A 17,560-nucleotide genomic window follows, 5' to 3' on the forward strand; every position below is an offset into this window, starting at 1 on the left:
GTTTGAAAGGCAGTGCTGCATGGGGGGGGTGTCTTCCATCCTCTGGTTCACTCCAGCCGGAGCGAAGCACTCTGCTGGACCAAGCGACCGTGCGGGCCACCTGGGCCCTGTCCCTCCCCAGGGACACAGCAGAAGTCCTTTCGGGAGGAGCCTCAGGCCCGGGCAGGCTGTGAGTCGGTGTCTGTCCCACGGGGCACCGAGCACCGGCCCTGCCCTCAGCTGTGGAGAGAGCCGGCAGGCAGCGGGCGACCCGACCCCCGGGGGCTCCCCCACGCACAGGCCAGAGCCCGGGGTTGGGCTCAGCAGGGCGCCCACCGCAGCACCCGGGGGCCTCCCCACAGCCCCGGCCGCTGCTCCCAGCGTGGGCCGCGTGCTCCGGCCATTCAGCCAGGGCAGGCCTGGCCACGGCCTCTCGAGGGCGGGCAGGGAGGGGACTGTCCACCCGTGGGGGTGCGTCCTGGCCACCTGTGGGGACCTTGGGGACAAAGGTGCCACTGGGCCCTGTGCAAAGCCGGTCCATGCAACTGGAGGTGTCAGTGCCCTCCCCCAGCCCAAACCCTGCAGGGCAGCCCAGGTCAGAGGTCACACAGTTCCCTGGGCCCTGGAAGGAACGGGATTGGGTTGGGGCGGCTCTGCCCAGCCAGGGCAGCCGCCCCAGCCTCCTGCTCTCCGGCACCGCCAGCCCCGTCCCAGCAGATGGCGCCAGCCCACTGCCCAGCTGGGGACCGGCCAGCGGCCCAGGAGGGTGGGGGCCAGTGGGGACCGGCCGGCCCTCCCCCTCCCCCTGGGGGCCTCCCCAGGCTGGGGCCCAGAGGGTCCTGGGGCCCACTGGCTGGGTGCAGAACAGGCAGCTTCCTGAGCCCCATCTCCAGGCCGGAGGACTGGCCAGCCGACCCCACGGCCACCTCCTCAAATCCCCGTGCCCCTCACAGGGGCCGCCCAGGGCCCTCACTCACGGCCCCTGAACCCCGGGAGCAGAGGGGACCAGAGCTTCAGATGGGCTGGGGCCGCACTGGTAACGCGGGAAGCAGGGCCCTGCTGGGAGACCCCCTCCCCACCCCTGCCCCTGCCCGTGCCCGCGCCGCAGGCCCCCGCCCGGGCACTTCCGTCGGGCGGGCTTTCCAGGACAGACGGAGGCGGGGCTGACACAGCGCTGCTCCCGGCTTCTCCCGCTGCTCCCGGCTTCTCCCAAACGCAACCTCTCTCGCTCCGCCCAGCAGACGACCAGCCGGTCCAGGAGAGAGAAAGGCCGCGCGCGGCTCCGCTCCCCGGGGCTCGTCCCCGGCCCGGCGCCGCGACGCACCCGAGCACGGGCACCCACCCCCCGGGGCACCCACCCCCGCACCGGGGCCTCTGCTCTGCCCCAGGCCCCTGCAGCGTGGGGGAGACCCTGTGGGCCCCCCGCCCAGGCCTGGCAGGTGGAGCTCTCTGTCACAGCGCGAGGGAGGGGCCCACGCAGTGCGGCACACCTGGGACCCGCTCTCGCCCGCAGGGCTCCCAGGGCCCGCACGCAGAAGGCCCCGGGATCCTGCGAGCCTCGGGCCCCCAACCCCAACCCGCAGCGGGGCCGGCTCGTTGGTGCCGCTGGACACCGGGGTTCACGTCCCGGCTGCCCCCCTTCCGACCCAGCAGTGAGGGCTCCAGCCCGGGCCCCGCACCGCGTGGAGACCCGCGTGGCGCTCCCGGCCCAGCCCTGGCCGCTTGCAGGTGCCAAGATGCTCTCCCTGGCAGCCGCCTCGCAGCTGGACACGGGCCGCCGCTGGACACCCAGACGCCCCCGCCCTGCCCGGGCCGGGGTCTCTCTGCGGCGGGGGCTGCGCCGGCTGACGCCCCGACCAGCCGCGGCGGCCACGCCTGCTGCCGCTTCCTCCCGCTGGGTCTGCGGCCCCCGCGGGTCGTGGCGACGACCCCCGCCGCCCCCTGCCCATCTCCCGCCGGGCCTACCCCCGCCCCCCGCGGGCTCGCCCTCGGGCCGCGCCGCGCCGGCCGCCCCGGCCCCTCCTCCGAGCCTCAGGCCCGCAGCGGGACCCACGGCCACCGCCGCGCCCGGCCGCCCGCGGGCTCGCGCACGGGGACGCGCCCGCGCACTGTCAGCTGTGCTCCGGCGCGGCGGCGCAGGCGCAGAGGACCTGCTCGGGGACGACCCCGCCGGCCCGGCGTCTGCGCCTGCGCAGGGCGGGCCGGGGGCGGGGGGGCGTGCGCGGCCGTGACGTCACGGGTCGCCCGCGCGCGCGCGCACGTCCTGGGGGCGACGAGTTCCGGGACGCCGCCGGCCGGGCCGAGCCGGGCGAAGGGAGCCGCTCGTCGGGGTCGGACGCGGGCGGAGGGGGCGTGGGGCCGCGCTACGGCGGCCGCGGAGGGCCGCGCTACGGCGCCCACGCGGGGCCAAACGCCTCCGGCGGCCGCGCCCGCCGCCGCGTGAGGGCCGGGCCGCGGCACCATGCGGCCGCCGCGCCGCGGGAGCCCCGAGGGCCGGGGGAGCCCGCAGCCCCGCCGGCCTGCCCCGAGGTGCGGGCCGCCGGCGCCGCCGCGGAGAGGGCACCGGGTGAGCGGCGGGGGGCGCGGGCGGGGGCGGCGGGTGTGCGCAGCGGGCCCGCCCCGTGGCCCCTCTCGCGGCCTGGGCAGGCTGTCCATGGCGCCGGCGGGTGAGGCCAGGCAGCCGCCGGCCGGGTCGGGGTCGGGGGCTGCGGGGGGGGGGTCTTCGGGAAGCAGCGCCCCCGGCCCCGGCCCCACGCGCTCTGCCCCGAGCGCGCCCCGGGAGGCCGGGCAGGGGCGCGGGGGCCTGCGGCCCGCCCCGAGGCCCCGAGCCTGACCCGGCGCCCTGCCCCGCCTCTCGCCCGCAGGCCGATGCCGCCGCGGGGCCCGGGCGCCCGTGAGGCCGCCGCCGGTCGCCGCCGCCCGCGCCAGCGCCGCCGCGCCAGCCCGATGCCGGTGCTGCCCATCCCCCGGCGGGTGCGCTCCTTCCACGGCCCGCACACCAGCTGCCTGCACGCGGCCTGCGGGCCCGTGCGCGCCTCGCACCTGGCGCGCACCAAGTACCAGAACTTCGACGTGTACCTGAAGACGCGCTGGCTGTACGGCCTCATCCGCTTCCTGCTCTACTTCGGCTGCAGCCTGCTCACCGCCGCGCTCTGGGGCGCGCTGGCCGCGCTCTTCTGCCTGCAGTACCTGGGCGTGCGCGCCCTGCTGCGCTTCCAGCTCAAGCTGTCGCTGCTGCTGCTGCTGCTGGGCCGCCGGCGCCTGGACTTCCGGCTGCTCAACGAGCTGCTGGTCTCCGCCACCCACGTCACCATGCTGCTGGTCGGGGGGCTGGGCTGGTGCTTCCTGGTCTTCGTGGACATGTGAGGCCCAGCCGCTGGGGGCCGCTCAGAGACCCGGGCCGAGCGGCTGGGCAGGGAGGGGGCCCAGACCCCGGCCGCCGCCCCGGCCCCAGGGCGCGCTGGTCCCCCGGGCTGAGGATGGCAAGTCGGCCCGGGCGGGGCCCCACTTGCGCTGCACACAGTCTTTTGCACTAAACTTCGCTGTCTCCTTGAAGCTTCGTTTTCTGCTAATTCGCTCGCGGTATCGGAACCCCCCTGCTGAGGGCGCAGGGTGGCGGGAGGGGCGCGGCTGTCCCCCGCTCCCACCCCGCCGCCCCGTCTCCAGTGCCTGGTCGATTCTTTATGAGGTGAACCACTTGCATTAAACCTATTTTTTTAACGTGTTTCGGAGTGACTGCTTGAGCTCGGAATCGCTGAAGTCCGCGCAGCTGACCGCCATGGGGGGCAGGTCCCGGGGAGGCGCAGGCCCGCGAAGGGGCCTGGGGCCCGTGCACCTGTTCTAATGTGGGAGGGAGGGCCCTGGGGCCCGTGCACCTGTCGCTAATGTGGGAGGGAGGGGCCTGGGGCCCGTGCACCTGTTCTAATGTGGGAGGGAGGGGCCTGGGACCCATGCACCTGTCACTAATGTGGGAGGGAGGGGCCTGGGACCCGTGCACCTGTCACTAATGTGGGAGGGAGGGGCCTGGGACCCGTGCACCTGTCACTAATGTGGGAGGGAGGGCCCTGGGACCCGTGCACCTGTTCTAATGTGGGAGGGAGGGGCCTGGGACCTGTGCGCCTGTCGTTAATGTGGGAGGGAGGGGCCTGGGGCCCGTGCACCTGTTCTAATGTGGGAGGGAGGGGCCTGGGACCTGTGCACCTGTCACTAATGTGGGAGGGAGGGGCCTGGGACCTGTGCACCTGTTCTAATGTGGGAGGGAGGGGCCTGGGACCTGTGCACCTGTTCTAATGTGGGAGGGAGGGGCCTGGGACCTGTGCACCTGTTGCTAATGTGGGCGGGGCCTGAGTTTCTGAGGAAGAAACAATGTGAGCAGCTAAGCCGGCTGCGGCCTGAGATGCAGGGGGGGCGGGGGGCGAGCCTAGAAGGGGACCGGCGGGCTGGCTCCTCACCTGCAGAGGGTGAGGGCCAGGCCAGCGGGGCCGTGGGGCCGGAAGCGGCCTCTGCTGCTGCGGCAGACTGCACGGTGTAGGCCTGATGGCCGCATAGAACCCAGGAGAGCCTCCACCCCGGGGGGCAGTTTGCTCTCCCTGGCTCCAGGTGATGCCAGCCCGAGACCGAGCCGGGGTGGACGCAGGGTCCTGCGGTGGCTGCCTGCACACGGTGTTGCCTGCTGTAGGCCAGGTCTGGCGTCTGGGGGGCCCAGCCCCACCACCAGGCCTGGGGGAGGCCGGCTGTACCAGTCCAGCTGGGGCCGGGATCTGAGTGTCCACCAGGCCCAGGGTAGCGAGGTCCCTGCCCACGGCTGCGCATTTGTATTCTGCTGGCTAGGAAGCTTGCAGTGACCCGGGCAGGCCTTGAGGGGTCCCCACTGAGCAGCCCCTCTGTGGCTGAGACCTTCCCAGGGTGTACAGGGCTCCCTGGGGCTGCGCTCCCCGGTGCTCCCCAGGCCACGGGCATTGTCGTCACATTCTGGCCCCTGGAGACCCCGCAGGAAGTCGGGCTCCTGGAAGGGCTCCAGACACCACTGGTTGAGGCTGCTGGAAGGACTTCCAGGCTCCCCAGGGTGCCGCGTGTCGGGGGCTTAGGGCCAGCCCGGGGCCCCTAGCAGCTGTGCCTGTGTCCCCGGGGACCTGGTGTTGGGCTGAGTGGATGGACTTGCTCGCGAGGGCTCTGTCCCCGTGGGCAGGCAACGGCCGCGTGCTTGGAGGCTTCTGGCTGCCGGGAGGGGCCCACACAGGCGAGGCCCAAGCGTGTGGCCGTGGTGGCCACGGTGGCCGCCTGCCGCGGTCCCGGCGAGTGCGTGGCAGCTTCGCACGGACCTGGAGCTGGCGTGGAGTCAGCACTGGTCCAGCAGGGCAGCCGCCGGTTCCGGAAGGGGACGATTCCGGGGCTCTGCTTAGGGGACGTGGGACAGATGCGTGATGACGACCGAAGTGGGCACCTGCAGAGAAGGTTCTGGAGTTGGCAGAGCTGCCTGGCCAGCCACCCCCGCCCCAGCACCGGGTGGGGGAGGGGGAGCGGGAGTCAGGAGCTGGGCACCTGGGCACTAAACCCCCATCCTCAGCCCGGGGCTGGAGCAGTCCCAGGGCCTGCAGGGGAGGAAGGCCGGGGAGGGGGGGCTGGCAGAGCGAGGGGCCTGGGGGCGGTGAGACACATCCCCCCAACACACCAGGATAGCTGACAAAGAGTGGGGAGTGGGTGTGGCTTGATGGATAAAGCCGCCACCTGCAGTCCCGTTCCCAGGGTCCCACTTCCCATCCAGCTCCTGCTAGTGCACCTGGGAGAGCAGCAGAGGACGGCCCAGTGCCGGGGCACCTGCGCCACGCGGGAGACCGGGAGGAAGCTCCTGGCTCCTGGCTTCCGCCTGCTCCAGCCCTGGCCGTCGTGGCCACCTGGGGAGTGAACCAGCAGGTGCACGACCTCTCTCCCTCCCTCCCTCTCTCCCTCTCTCCTCTCCCTTCCTCTCTCCCTCTCTCCTCTCTCCCTCCCTCTCTCCTCTCTCTCTCCCTCTCTCTCTCTGTCTCCCTCTCTCCTCTCTCTCCCTCTCTGTCTCTCTCCCTCTCCCTCTCTGCCTCTCTCTCTGCCTCCCTCTCTCTCTCCCTCTCTCCTCTCTCCCTCCCTCTCCCTCCCCCTCTCCCTCTCCCTCTCCCTCTCTCTCCCTCTCTGTCTCTCTCCCTCTCTCCCTCTCCCTCCCTCTCCCTCCCTCTCTCCCTCCCTCTCTCCTCTCTCTCTCTGTAATTCTGACTTTGAGATCTTAAAGATCTGAGGAAACCACAGCGGGGGGGTGGGGGGGGCTGGAAGAAGCCCCCGCCCCCAAGTCCAGGCCAGCGTCCTGGGGCTGCCGGGGGCCCAGAGCCTGCATGGAGGGTGCTTGCCCATTGGTGATGAGAGACAGGTGCCAAGGAGCCAACGGGGTGGGTGACGGCCCCGGGGGATGTCTGGCACAGCCACCACTGGCGGAGGTGGCCTCCTCGGTGGGCTGTCCCTGTGCCACATGGAGGCCGTGGCACCCAGGCAGGACACAGGCTGGCACGAGCCCCTTCTGGAGGTCGTGACCCTCAGTCCCCCGCCTCGCCGGGAGGGGACACGGGGCAGGGGCTAGGCAGGGTGGGTGGGGCCGGGCCCCCTGCACTGAGCCGCAGGCTGGGCGGATGCGGGAGCTCCGTGACCTTGGGAGGCCGGCCCCCTGCGGCCGTGTGGTGGGGGGAGGCGCGGCGGCTCCAGTGCTGACTCGGCGTTTTCTGGGGACGGGAGCCGTTGGATCCGCAGAGGCGCCTGCGGCTCTCTCCTCCCTCTCTGGCCGTGTTTGGGGAGGGTCCCTCGCTGTCCCCTCGCCCCTCCTGGCCAGCCCCACCCTGAGCCCTGCTTCTCCCGCGGGCGCACTGCGGAGCCATGTTCCAGAAACGCCCGGCCGCCAGTTCCCAAAAGAGGGAGCTGCCCCCCCAGCCTCCTGCCCAGCCGGGGACGGGCCGGCCACAGCTGATTCAGCGCTCCAGGCGCCCCTCCCCCACCATCCGGGCAGCGTGCCCGGGCCTGCCGGCAGCTGTCACACGGGGCCTGTGGCAGGGCTGCATAGCTCGAGGTGTGTGGCCCGCACTGCGCCTGGAGGGGGGGGGCTGCCGAGCGCACCCCCCCATGCAGCCGCAGAGCTGCGCCTGCCCCAGGAAGTCAGCTTGGCTCTGTGAGCCCCGGCCACATCCCTGAGTGTCTCGGGAGTCCAGGTCAGGGCCAGCCATGGCCACCTGCCACACTGGCCTGGGCGAGGCTGCAGCAGTGGGCAGAAGCGTCCCCACCCCACCCCAGCCAGGGCCAGGGGCCTCTCAGGCAGCAGGGGAGGGGGCGGGGGGAGAGAAGCCCCTGGGCCCAGCCCTGGGCCTCTGCCCTCGCTTTCGCTTTTCTCCTCCCGGGGCCGCTGGGCAGTGGCTCCCGCTGTGTTTGGAGAGCGGTTCCCGCGGGCTCCCGGAATGGGGGGCTGGGAGCACACCCCTGTGGGGGACAGGGGCCTCTGCCGGAGCCACAGTGGGGTCTGGGAAAAGTGCAGGGGGCCCAGGAAGGAGCGGCCACTGGGCAGCAGGGGTCAGGGGTCAGGGGCTGGGCATGGGTGGGGCCTCCCAGGCACCTGTCTAGGCCAGGCGGTGAGGATGGTGTGAGGTCAGCTTTCTCTGAACGCCGGTGCAGGAACCGGCTCAGGAAGACCCTGGGGCCGGCCTGGGTGGGGGGTGCTGCCCCCGGGCTCCCAGCGCCCGTGTCCTCCCCGCTGTGTCCACCTCAGCCCCAGGGCTGACCCGGAAGCTGTTTGGCTCAGGGTTCGTGGCGTGGGCTTCCCCAGGGGCCAGGCAGTGAGTGGCGAGTGTCTGAAGCCAAAGGCCAGCAGTCCAGGCCCTGACGCAGGTGCGGGTCCTGGCCCCCAGGCCACGGCCTGTCCATGGCGGGGCCCCATACAGCCTCGGGCTTGGTGGCCGTGCCCAGCGCCCATCCTGTGCAGCCTGGACCTCCTGACCGAGCGACGCCCCCCCGGGGACCCACACAGAGGCAGGGGGCGCCGTGGGGCGTGCAGGCAGCGTGGGGCACCCCCGCCCGGGGCACTGGGCCCTGCCGGGCTGCTGCCTGGGTTTGCTCCTCAGAACGCCGGGGTCTCTGCTCCCCGCCCAGGGTGGTTTTCCCCGTGGGTTCCTCTGGACACCAGCACCGTGACGTCACGGTGGCAGGGGATTTGTGTGTTGGCAGACTGCACTGTGGTGACCCGGCTGTCTCCCGGCTCCCGAGATGCACGGAGCATCCATCCGCACGGCTCCGCCCGTCGCCACCCCTGGGGTCCGGCCTCCCGGTGCCCTTGAGGACCCCGGAAGCTGCGGGGTGGCCCTACCCCAGCCTGGCTCTGGCATTCCGACCAGGAACGCCCGTCGCTGGGCAGAGCTGGCAGGAGGCCGGTGTTCCGGAGACCCTGTCCTCCAAGACCCGGCCCGGCTGCCTGCTGCGCTCTTCCGGCGAGATAAGGGGGAAGAAACCCAGGGAGACCGGCCTCTGGCCAGCAGCTGCTGGACTGGTCCTCCCGGGCCAGGCCCCGCCTCCCTGGGGCTGCTCCCAGGCAGGGCCTGCGGGAGGAGGGAGGTGTGGGTGGTGACCGGCGCTGGGGCTGCCCGCAGGGGCCGCCATGCTGCCAGGGCCCTGGGCCTCAGGACCGCAGAGGCTGGCGCTCGGGACCCCTGGGCCCAGACTCTCGGGGGACGAGGTAGGGCAGGCCCCGGGGGCAGATCTGGTGGCTGTGGGCCAGGGCAGCGCCTGGTTCCTGGCTTTTGTCCTCAGGGACGTGCCCGGGGTCCCGCGTCCTGGGGGTCAGGCTGCGGGGGAGCGGGCCCTTCTCTCGGACATCGGGTCTCACCCAGCCTCCAGTTCCGAGCGGGGAAGGCGTGCAGAGGGGGCAGGCCCGGGCTCTCAGTGACCGCGGGGAGGGGTGGGCGTGGCTTGCAGAGGCCATCTGTGCCCACAGCGCTGGCCGTTGCCCATCCTGGACAGGCAGCCCTGGGAGTCCTTAACCGGTCTCGCCAGGTGCCTCCAGCTGCTGCCCCAGCCCTCCCCGGTCCTGCTCGACGCCTGCATCCCCCACCCGCGAGCCGCCCGGCAGCAGTGGCCGAGGGAGGGGGCGCGGCGGCGCCCAGCGACCTCCGCCCGCCCCTCATCCGGAGGCAGCAGCTGCTTCACAGCTGCACTGAGTGCTGGAGGGAAATTCAGGACGAAAGAGGAAGATTAGAACCTCCGATTTAAACCGAGGGGAGGCTCGCGCTGCCCTAATTCCCGAGCCAGGGCGTCACGGGTTCTGCAGCCGTGGACGCGAAGCCACTCACCCACTTTTCCTCTGCCGTGCAGACTCGCCGGGTCCCCACCCGACGAGCGGAGCCCCCTGCCTGCCCGAGTCCTCCCAGGGACCTGGCTTGGGGGCCGAGGGTCTGTGGTTCCTCCCACTGGGACTCTGTGGGCATCTGTGGGGGGGCAGAGGGCGCCCTGGGGAAGGGCCTGCCCTGCCCCCGCCAGCTCCGCCCAGGCCAAGCTGGCTCTGACCCCGCACGTGCCCTTCTACTTCTTTTTAAAAATATTTCTCTATTTGAGGCTGACGGAGAAAAGGAAAAAAAGAGAGAGAGAGAGATCTACCCTACACCCACTGGTTCGCTCCCCACAAGGCAGCAACACCTGGGGCTGGGCCAGGCAGAAGCCAGGAGCCAGGAGCTCCATCCGGGTCTCCCGCGTGGGTGCAGGGGCCCAGGCCCTTGGGCCGTCTTCTGCTGTTTCCCAGGCCACAGCAGAGCCGGATCGGAAGTGGAGCAGCCGGGACCCCAACGTGGGAAGCAGCCGTCACAGTGGGGCTCAGCCTGCAGGACCATGACCCCCCCCCAGGGACCGACAGACGCTGTTGAAGCAGCAGCATGGGGGGGCGGGGCGGCCCCCCACTGCTCGGCTCTGCTGCACCCCGATCTCTAGGGGGCGAAGCCGGGGAGCAAGGCCAGGGGCCTGGGATTCCGACTCCGCCCCCTCAGCCCCAGGGTGACCGCCTGGCCCAGGCTCGGCCTCCGGAACTCGCCCGGAAAAGCCTAGGAAGCTGAGACCCTGCAGGGAGGCGGGAGGGGCTGCTTCTCGCGTTCCGGAAACCTCCAGCCCTGTGAGGCAAATCCGCGGCGGGGGAGGGGTGGCGCTCCAGGCGCTGGCAGGTGCACAGCCGGCGAGGGGCGGGCCTTCCGCTGGCTTCGGGGGCCGTGCTTTTGATTTATTTATTTGAAAGGCAGAGATGCAGAGCGAGGAGAGAGAAAGAGCTCCCTCCGGGTCTCCCTGGGGGTGCAGGGACCCAAGCACCTGGGCCTCGTCCACTGCTTTCCCAGGTGCGTTAGCAGGAGCCGGATCGGAAGTGGAGCAGCCGGGACTTGAACCGGCGCTGCAGGCAGAGGCCCCTAGCGTGGACTTCTTTATTTATCTCTTTCTGCTTCACCTGCTACGTCACAGCACCGGCCCCAATTTATCTTTCTGCACCGCAGAGAGAGAGAAAGGGAGGGAAGGAGGGAGGGCGAGCGAGCGCGAGCGCTCCTATGCACTGGTTCACTGCCCCACATGTCCTCAACAGCCAGGAGCCTGAACCCTGTCCGGGGGTCCCTGGTCGGGGGCAGGGGCCCTGCTCAGATCCTCCCCTCCCTCGGCCCACCTGGGCTGCCCCCGCCGGTGGTTCCCAGCCCTCCACAAAGCCAGGAGCCCAGTATCCTCCAGCCCTCACGGTGTGGGGGGCAGCCCCCGTCCCACAGAGACCCCGTTCCTTCCAGCCTGGGGTCTGACCCAGGCGGAGCCCCCGGCCCCTGGGGTCCTGGCCCAAGGTCAACGCTGAGTCCCCAGATCCAGGGCTGGGACCCTCGGGAGCCTGGAGTCTGGAGGGAGGGCCGGGGGCCAGGGACCAGGCATCTGGTGGGCTGGGCCCCTGAGCCACTGAGCAGCGCCCAGAAGAGGTAGGTGGCCAGAGGCCGCCCTGGACCGGTGGTCGGTTGGATGCTGACCGCAGTGATGGTCCAACCCCGTAGTGGTGTCGGACCCCTGGCCCCAGCTGGCTCCAGCAGGCCGTCACTGGCCCGCCCCCGGCGCCTCATCCTCAGACCTGGCTTCACCCAGGCCAGCCCCGCTCCCACCTCCCGTCCCCCAGAGCCAGGAGCCCCCGACTCCATCTGCTGCGTGGGTGCAGGGACGCAGGTACTGGAGCAGAGGGAACAGCTGGGACGCGAACCCACGCTGCCGTGCGGGATGCAAGCAGTGCTGCGGGCGTGGCTGTGTGTGGTGTGCATCTCTGCGTGCGTGTGGCAGGCAGGCATGCATGTCTGTGCGTGTGCTGCGAGTCTGTGTGTGTGTGCATGTTCTCTGTGTGTGCTGGGAGCTAGCCTGGCCTCCAGGCCTGGCTGTCTCTGTGGAGGGCTGCACGGGGCAGGGCACGGCGGAGCCACCAACACCCGCCCGGAGGCCCTGCAGAGGGGACGTCCCCCAGGAGGCGGCCAGGCTGAGGGGCCCCGGGGAAGCCCCTGGCGGAGTCCTGGGTCCTGCTCTCAGCTCGGGGTAGACTTCCTGGAGGAGGGGAGAGCCACCTGCTCCCTGGGGGCTGCTGGCTTCTGGCCCTCAGAGGCAGGAGCTGACCCTGCCCTACAGCAAAGCCGGCCTCTCCCGCGCTCTGCGGTTGAGGCTGAAGCCCACAGTGGCGGCACGGCGGGAGGGGGAGCGGGAGGGGAAGGGCCCTGGGGGCCATCAGGGCTCTGCTTGGCCCTGGCCCTCTGTGTGGGTCCTGAGCCTTGGAGAGAGGAGCCACCTCCTTGTGGACCTGCAGGCCCACCTGCCCTGGAGCTGCCCCCAGCACCGCGGGATGCAGCCCCCAGGGACCCCACCTCTGTTTGCTGTGGCTGTGACCCCTGGGGCTGCCCCACCCTCCCCAGGCCCTGTGCCCTCTGGATCAGCTACAGGCCAGGAGCGGACCCCAGGTGGAGAGGGGGTGAAATCGGACAAGACTCAGGGGCGTGGCAAGCCATCAGGTAGGGACGTGAGGTCACACAGGGGCATGGTGGAGGCGTGGTCTTCCAGTTCACAAATCTGATCAATTTTAACCTGTAGGCCTGCCTACTTGGGGGGGGACACAGCTGCGAGGGGCTGCGAGGCCCCCCCCCCCCGGGCAGGACTGTGGTACCCGGGCTGCCCAGCTGCCAGCAGCAGGCTGAGCTCAGTGAGCCCGGACCGCTCAGGGAGGGGCTCCCCGCCACGGCAGGCCGAGCTCAGCTGCGTTTTCTCCCTCAACTGGACCTTCCTGGGCCACGAAGCTTGCTGTGAGCACGGCCGGGCGCGGCACAGCTCAGCTCGGGCACGGGCCTGGCGTCCTGGGGCCGGGGCGCCGCGGGGTCTCGCGGCCATCGCCCAGGGTTCGCAGCTGTATCTGCACCAAAGTAAGCGTCCCTGTGAACCCCGTTTTTTCATACATTTGCATTTTCCCCGAATATTTAAAACAATGGCTTATTGATTTGAAAGGCAAAGAGAGAGAGAGAGCGAGAGAGCGAGAGAGCGAGAGAGAGAGGTCTTCCATCCGCTGGTTCGCTCCCCAGATGGCCGCAGTGGCCAGGAGTCAGGGACTCCCTCCGGGTCTCCCTCGCAGGTGCAGGGGCCCGAGCACTCGGGGCGTCCCCCGCTGCCATCCCAGGCCATCAGCAGGGAGCTGGACCGGAAGTGGAGCGGCCGGGACTCGAGCCCTCCACCCCAGGCCACGCTGGGCGCAGGTGGCCTGCACCACCACACTGGCGGAGCTCCCCACACCAACAGCGGCCAACGCCCCAAGCTCGGAGGCTCTCTTGTCTCCCAAAGCCTCTCCAATGTTTCCCAAATGTCCCTCATTCAATTAGCATTTCTTTAACAACAGCCGAAGGCACAAGCCAGTGTGCTGCCGGAGCTGCCCCCACTGGACCCTCCGCGGCCACCTCCCGCCTGCAGGGACCCACCCAGTGGATGGCCCCCTGTGGCCCCTACCCAGGGGGAGACCACAGAGGCTGCCCTCGCGCTTTGGAGCCCCTCCCCAGCCCCGTGTGGCCACGGCGGCTCACCTGGAAGCGGCACAGCTTGGGGCAGGGGCCCTGGGACCGCACTTCGGTGGTCTCAGTGAGTTCCCGGGGGCTCCGGGCCACGTGCGGCCCCCCGGAGAGGGCAGGCCCTGGGTGACCTGGCATCTGGGGTGGTTCAGCCGGCAGAGTGGACCCTGGGGTGGAGGTCAGGGGCCAGCCTGTGATCCAAGGCGAGGAGAGAGCTTGAGGTTGGGGTCCTGGGGGCTCGGCCCAGCTTCTGGTCATTTGTCCTAGGAATGACCTTGGCTAAACGACCTTGGCCGAGGGGCTCAGGCCCCTGGTCTGGGGCTTGTAATTCATACCACCCCTCCTCCCAGTGACCTTGCCTGTGACCTCTGCCCCGCCTCCCCCTCCCGCCCCCGCCCCCAGCCTGTTTGGCCCCCAGGTTGCAGCAGGGGGCGGCGGCTCCGCTGGGGTCTCAGGGGCAGGCGCACCTCTGGGCAGAGCAACGCCGTGTTGAAGCGCGCCCGGATCACGCCGGGCCTGAAGGCGGCCACGGGCGGAGGCAAGCAGCTCGCAGCTCCCCAGCCGCGGGTAGGAGGCGCCGGCGCCCCGCCGGGGTTCCCCCAAGGGCGGCCCCGCACCCACGTTCTCCGCGGGCGACCCGAGGGCGTCCGTCGCGGCTGCGGAGGCCGCAGGGAGGGGGCGCTCCCGGGCCAGGGGGCGCTGCCGGCTCCGCGAGCCCGCGCGGGGTCGCGGGACGCGGCCAGGCCGAGGGGGGCGCCCGGCCCCCCGCCCCGCCCGGCGCAGGCTCGGACGCCGCGTGCTCCGCAGCGGCCGGGCGGGGCCGAGGCGCCGCGGCCCGGGCCGGCGCCACCTGGGGCGAGCGCGCGCGCGGCCGGCGCGGTCCCTTTAAACGGCCGGCGGGCGCCGCCCCCGCGCCCCGCCCCCGCCGCGGTGCGGCCGCCGGTGCAGGGCGAGGTCGGAGAAAGTCCATGGGCGCCGGAGCGCGCGGACGCCGGAGCGCTGCCCGCCGCGCCGCACCGCCGGGCCGAGCGCCGCGCGCAGGGACGGCCGCCCGCGCCGCAGGTACAGCCCCGGGCCCGGCCCGCGTCCCGCCAACTCCCCGCGCGGCCGCACAACTTGCCCGCCGCCTGCCGCAGTGCCCCGCGCGGGGGCGCGGCCGGGCCCGGCGCCGGGGCGTCCGCGCGGGGAGCCCGCGCGCCGAGTGCCCGCACGGGACCCTCGGCCCCGCCGGGACCCGGTGCCCGCGGGTGGGGGCGCCCCCGCCGGCCGGGGCGCGGGGGACACACCCCTCGCGGGCCAGGGTCGGGGCGGGCCGCGCGTCTGCGCAGCAGCCCGGTCCCGGCCGGGGCTGGGCCCTGCCCTCCCGCGCCGGCCGGGCCCCCGCGTGCGCCGCCGCCGCCTCCCGCGAGGAGCCGGGGTCCGGCCGTGGCGGGCGGTGCGAGCCGGGGTCCGGGCCCCCAGCCCCTGGCCCGAGGGGCTCCGAGGGGAGGGCCGGGGCGCGCACGGCAGGTCTCCGACGGGGTCGTCCGGGTGCCCCGCGGGCCGCGTGGGGTCCCCGGGCCGGAGGGCGCGTCCGCACCCCGGCGCCGGCGTCCGCGGGAAGTTTGCTCCGGGGGCCGGGGGTGGTCAGTTCTCCGGACCTGTGGCTCCGTCGCTGCCGGGGCCAGGCCCGCAGCTCCCGCCCTGCTCCTCCTCCCTCCCGCGGGGCTGGGATTGGCGACGGTGGCCCACGTGGTGGCCCGGCCGGCTTCCTAACGGCGGCTCCGGGACCTGTGGGCTGAGCGTCTGGCCGTGCCAGGTCCTGGTGCCTGCGGGAGCGCAGACCGGCGGGCCTCTCTGAGCCCTGCCTGGGGGTCCAGGGGTCCTGCGCCCCTGGGCTCGCTGCATTGGCCCCTGCCCCGGCCCCTGCCCAGGTCCTGACCCCTCGCCCCGCCTCTGGCGGCCAGGAAGGGCAGCTGTGGGGCTTGCCCGTCTCAGACGGGGGTCAGGGTCAGCGGTGGTGCCCCCCCCAGCCCCTTCCTTGCTCCTCCTCCCCCTGGGAGACCCTTGGTGTCTCCTCATGGGGCGTCCCCCATGGCCCCGCCGACCCCTGGAATTTGCACAGAGCCGAGAACAAGGTGTCACTTGTCACACCGTGGTGACCAGAGACGGCTTCTGCGGTCCCAGCCCAGGGCGGGCCTGCTACAGGGCTGTGCCCTGCTCCCCGAGTGGCCGTCCCGGGCAGGGGATTCTGGGTGACTGGACCCTCGGAACCGGTGTTTTCCGTCTACTCCACGGCGAGCCTACTTTGCCCTGCAGGGGCTGTGATGGTTTTGGGGTACGGGGCTGGGCACCCTGGTGGGCAGTGTGGGCTCCGGAACCTTCTGGGACGGGCACTGTCCAGTGTTTTTTCCAGGGTCCCCTCGAACCCGCGCCTCTCACCTTTGCAGGCTGCTGGCCATCCCGCCTTGGCCAGACCCTGAGACCACCTCGTGGCCCCGGGGGTCACCCTGCCCCGCCCTGGCCTGCTTCCTTCCTGCGTGTTAGCACCCGGGGTCATTCTGATGTCCCCTCCCTCGGGCTCTGGGGCTGGGGTGCCCTCCCGGGCTCTGGACGCCCGTGGGGACGTCGTGCTGAGTGTCCAGTCCCCGGGTCGTCACCCACAGCACGCACTTCAGCCCTCCCGCCGCAGCCCCGCGTGTCCGTAGACTTGCACAGTGGAAGCCTGACAGGCCCCTGCCCCGGCCGTGGGAGCTGCCGTGTGCGTCTCTGGTCCAGGCTGGCCGGCCTCCCGCCGTGGCGGCTTCTGTGGGCAGCTGTCCAGGTCAGGGTCATGTTGGCTGTCCTGGGCCAGGATGCCCGGGGCAGGGAGAACCTGGGACTGGGGTGACGCCAGGGTGAGGGCGTCTTCCCCCCCCACCCCCGGGGCGGGGGCCAGCCCGAGCACACCCGCCGGGAGGGTGGGCTGCCTGAAGCCTGGAGGGTCTGGCCGGGATGCTGAGGGGGTGTCCACCTGTGTAGGGCTGGGGGCCGGCATCTGCAGAGACCCCGGCCTCCATGGGCTGCCCGTGCCCGGCTGCTCCCCGAGTGGGCCTCCAGGGAGCCTCAGGACAGGTGATTGGCAGGCTGTGTTCTCTGGGGTGGGGAGCGGGGGAGGGGTCAGGCTGCCTCCCACCTGCTTTACAGGGTGTGGGGGGGTCCGGGTCACCTCGGGTTTTAGCGAATCCTTGCTCTCCGCAGGCCTGGCCCACTCCCGTGAGATTTGCTGGCTCTGCCACCTGCACCAGACCCTCCCGGGAGCCCTGGGCATCCTGGGGGACGTGGGGGCCTGTGTCTGGCGGGTGTTTGTCCTTGGGGCAGGAGACCGTCACCCTGGGAGTGGACAGGGAGGATAGGACCCTGACCTTGGGCCACTGGGCCCTGTCCCGCGCGTCTGCCTCCTGGATCCACAGGCAGGAACTTGTCAGTCTCCGGGGTCAGCCCCAGGCCCTGTGACCTTGGAGGAGTAGCCAGCCTCCCAGCCCCTGCCTGCTGGGAGGGCTCGAAGCCCCCCCAGTGGGGCCTGTCAGCCCCTGGGGGACGGAGGCAGAGGTGGGGCGGAGTCTCGTCCCCCACCTCACGGGACCCTGGCATCCCGGAGGGCACGTGGCCGTGGCTGGGCCTGGGCCTGAGCGCCAGGGCCGGCCCAGCGCCTGCCCCCGTGCCTGGGAAGCAGGCAGGGGTGGGGGCAGGGATCGAAGGGGCTGAAAGTGGCCATATATAGTCACGGGGTGAGCAGCGAGCGGCCGCCTCGGGGCTGGCTCTGGCCTGGCACCAGGCCCAGCGCTGGGTCCCCGAGGGCGGTCTGGCTCTGGGGTGGGGGTGGCTTCCCGGCCGGCCAGCTGGGGGTGGGCAGGGGGGTGCAGGCGGTGAGGGAAGCTGGACTGGGGGCAAGCGATGGGTACGGCCGAGTCCCTGCTCACGTTTGTTGATTGAAAATAAAAATCCTGGGGGCTTTCCTTGTGAGAGGCAGGTGTGGTTCCTGAGCCCTCACCCCACCCTGGGGTCGGGGCTGCTCTGCCCAGAGCCCCTCCCCCCCCTCCCCAGAGGCTCTGTCCTTGGAGCTGCTGGGTGGTCTTGGAAGGACCTCTGGGGGCGGGGAAGGTGCCCTGGGGCACTCCTGTGGCTGCAGCCCCCACCCACCCAGGGCTGGGGCTCCCGCCCCGCCCCCGCCCCCAGCCCTCTCTCTGCCCACCCGCATTCCTGGCCCTTGGAAATCCCGGACATTCACTGGGTGTTGCTCCTTTAATTTGTTAAATTTTGTGTGTTGATACTTTTCCTTGTTGTCAGCAGTTTTTCCTCCCTTTTTTTTGGATATGGAGCCATTAGGGCGAGAGAAGATTAAAAAGATACATTACAATTAAAATGTTAATGAAATCCGCATCATACAACTTTTGCAATCCTCCAGGCATTCATCGCCTGTGTCACGTCCATTAACTCGGCCATTCCTGTTCCACACTGACCCCTGCTGAGAGATT

At 71.4% G+C, this 17,560-nt stretch overlaps 2 protein-coding genes across 3 annotated transcripts in view; both read left to right on the forward strand.

The window, feature by feature from the left end:
* The first annotated feature begins 2,411 nt into the window (after positions 1–2,411).
* On the forward strand, positions 2,412–3,703 carry TMEM250 (transmembrane protein 250). The gene is made up of 2 exons (XM_070066739.2): positions 2,412–2,545; positions 2,844–3,703. Exon 2 carries the CDS (start codon positions 2,848–2,850, stop codon positions 3,343–3,345), a length of 498 nt encoding a protein of 165 aa, XP_069922840.1. The 5' UTR covers positions 2,412–2,545; positions 2,844–2,847; the 3' UTR covers positions 3,346–3,703.
* A 10,266-nt stretch (positions 3,704–13,969) lies between these two features.
* NACC2 (NACC family member 2) overlaps positions 13,970–17,560 on the forward strand; it is a 41,463-nt gene continuing 37,872 nt past the window's right edge. For both annotated transcript variants that reach the window (XM_070066742.2, XM_070066756.2), the window contains exon 1: positions 13,970–14,126. The gene's annotated coding sequence lies outside the window, so the exon portion shown is untranslated. The remainder of the gene's footprint in view (positions 14,127–17,560) is intronic.

The sequence above is a fragment of the Oryctolagus cuniculus genome, chromosome 1, assembly GCF_051225735.1.
Source record: "Oryctolagus cuniculus isolate XC-2025 breed Fujian yellow rabbit chromosome 1, ASM5122573v1, whole genome shotgun sequence".
In the NCBI taxonomy this organism is placed as follows: Eukaryota; Metazoa; Chordata; class Mammalia; order Lagomorpha; family Leporidae; genus Oryctolagus; species Oryctolagus cuniculus.

What these genes read in the sequence shown, in the direction of transcription:
- TMEM250 (XM_070066739.2), top strand. Translation starts at nt 2,848, where the DNA reads ATGCCGCCGCGGGGCCCGGGCGCCCGTGAGGCCGCCGCCGGTCGCCGC.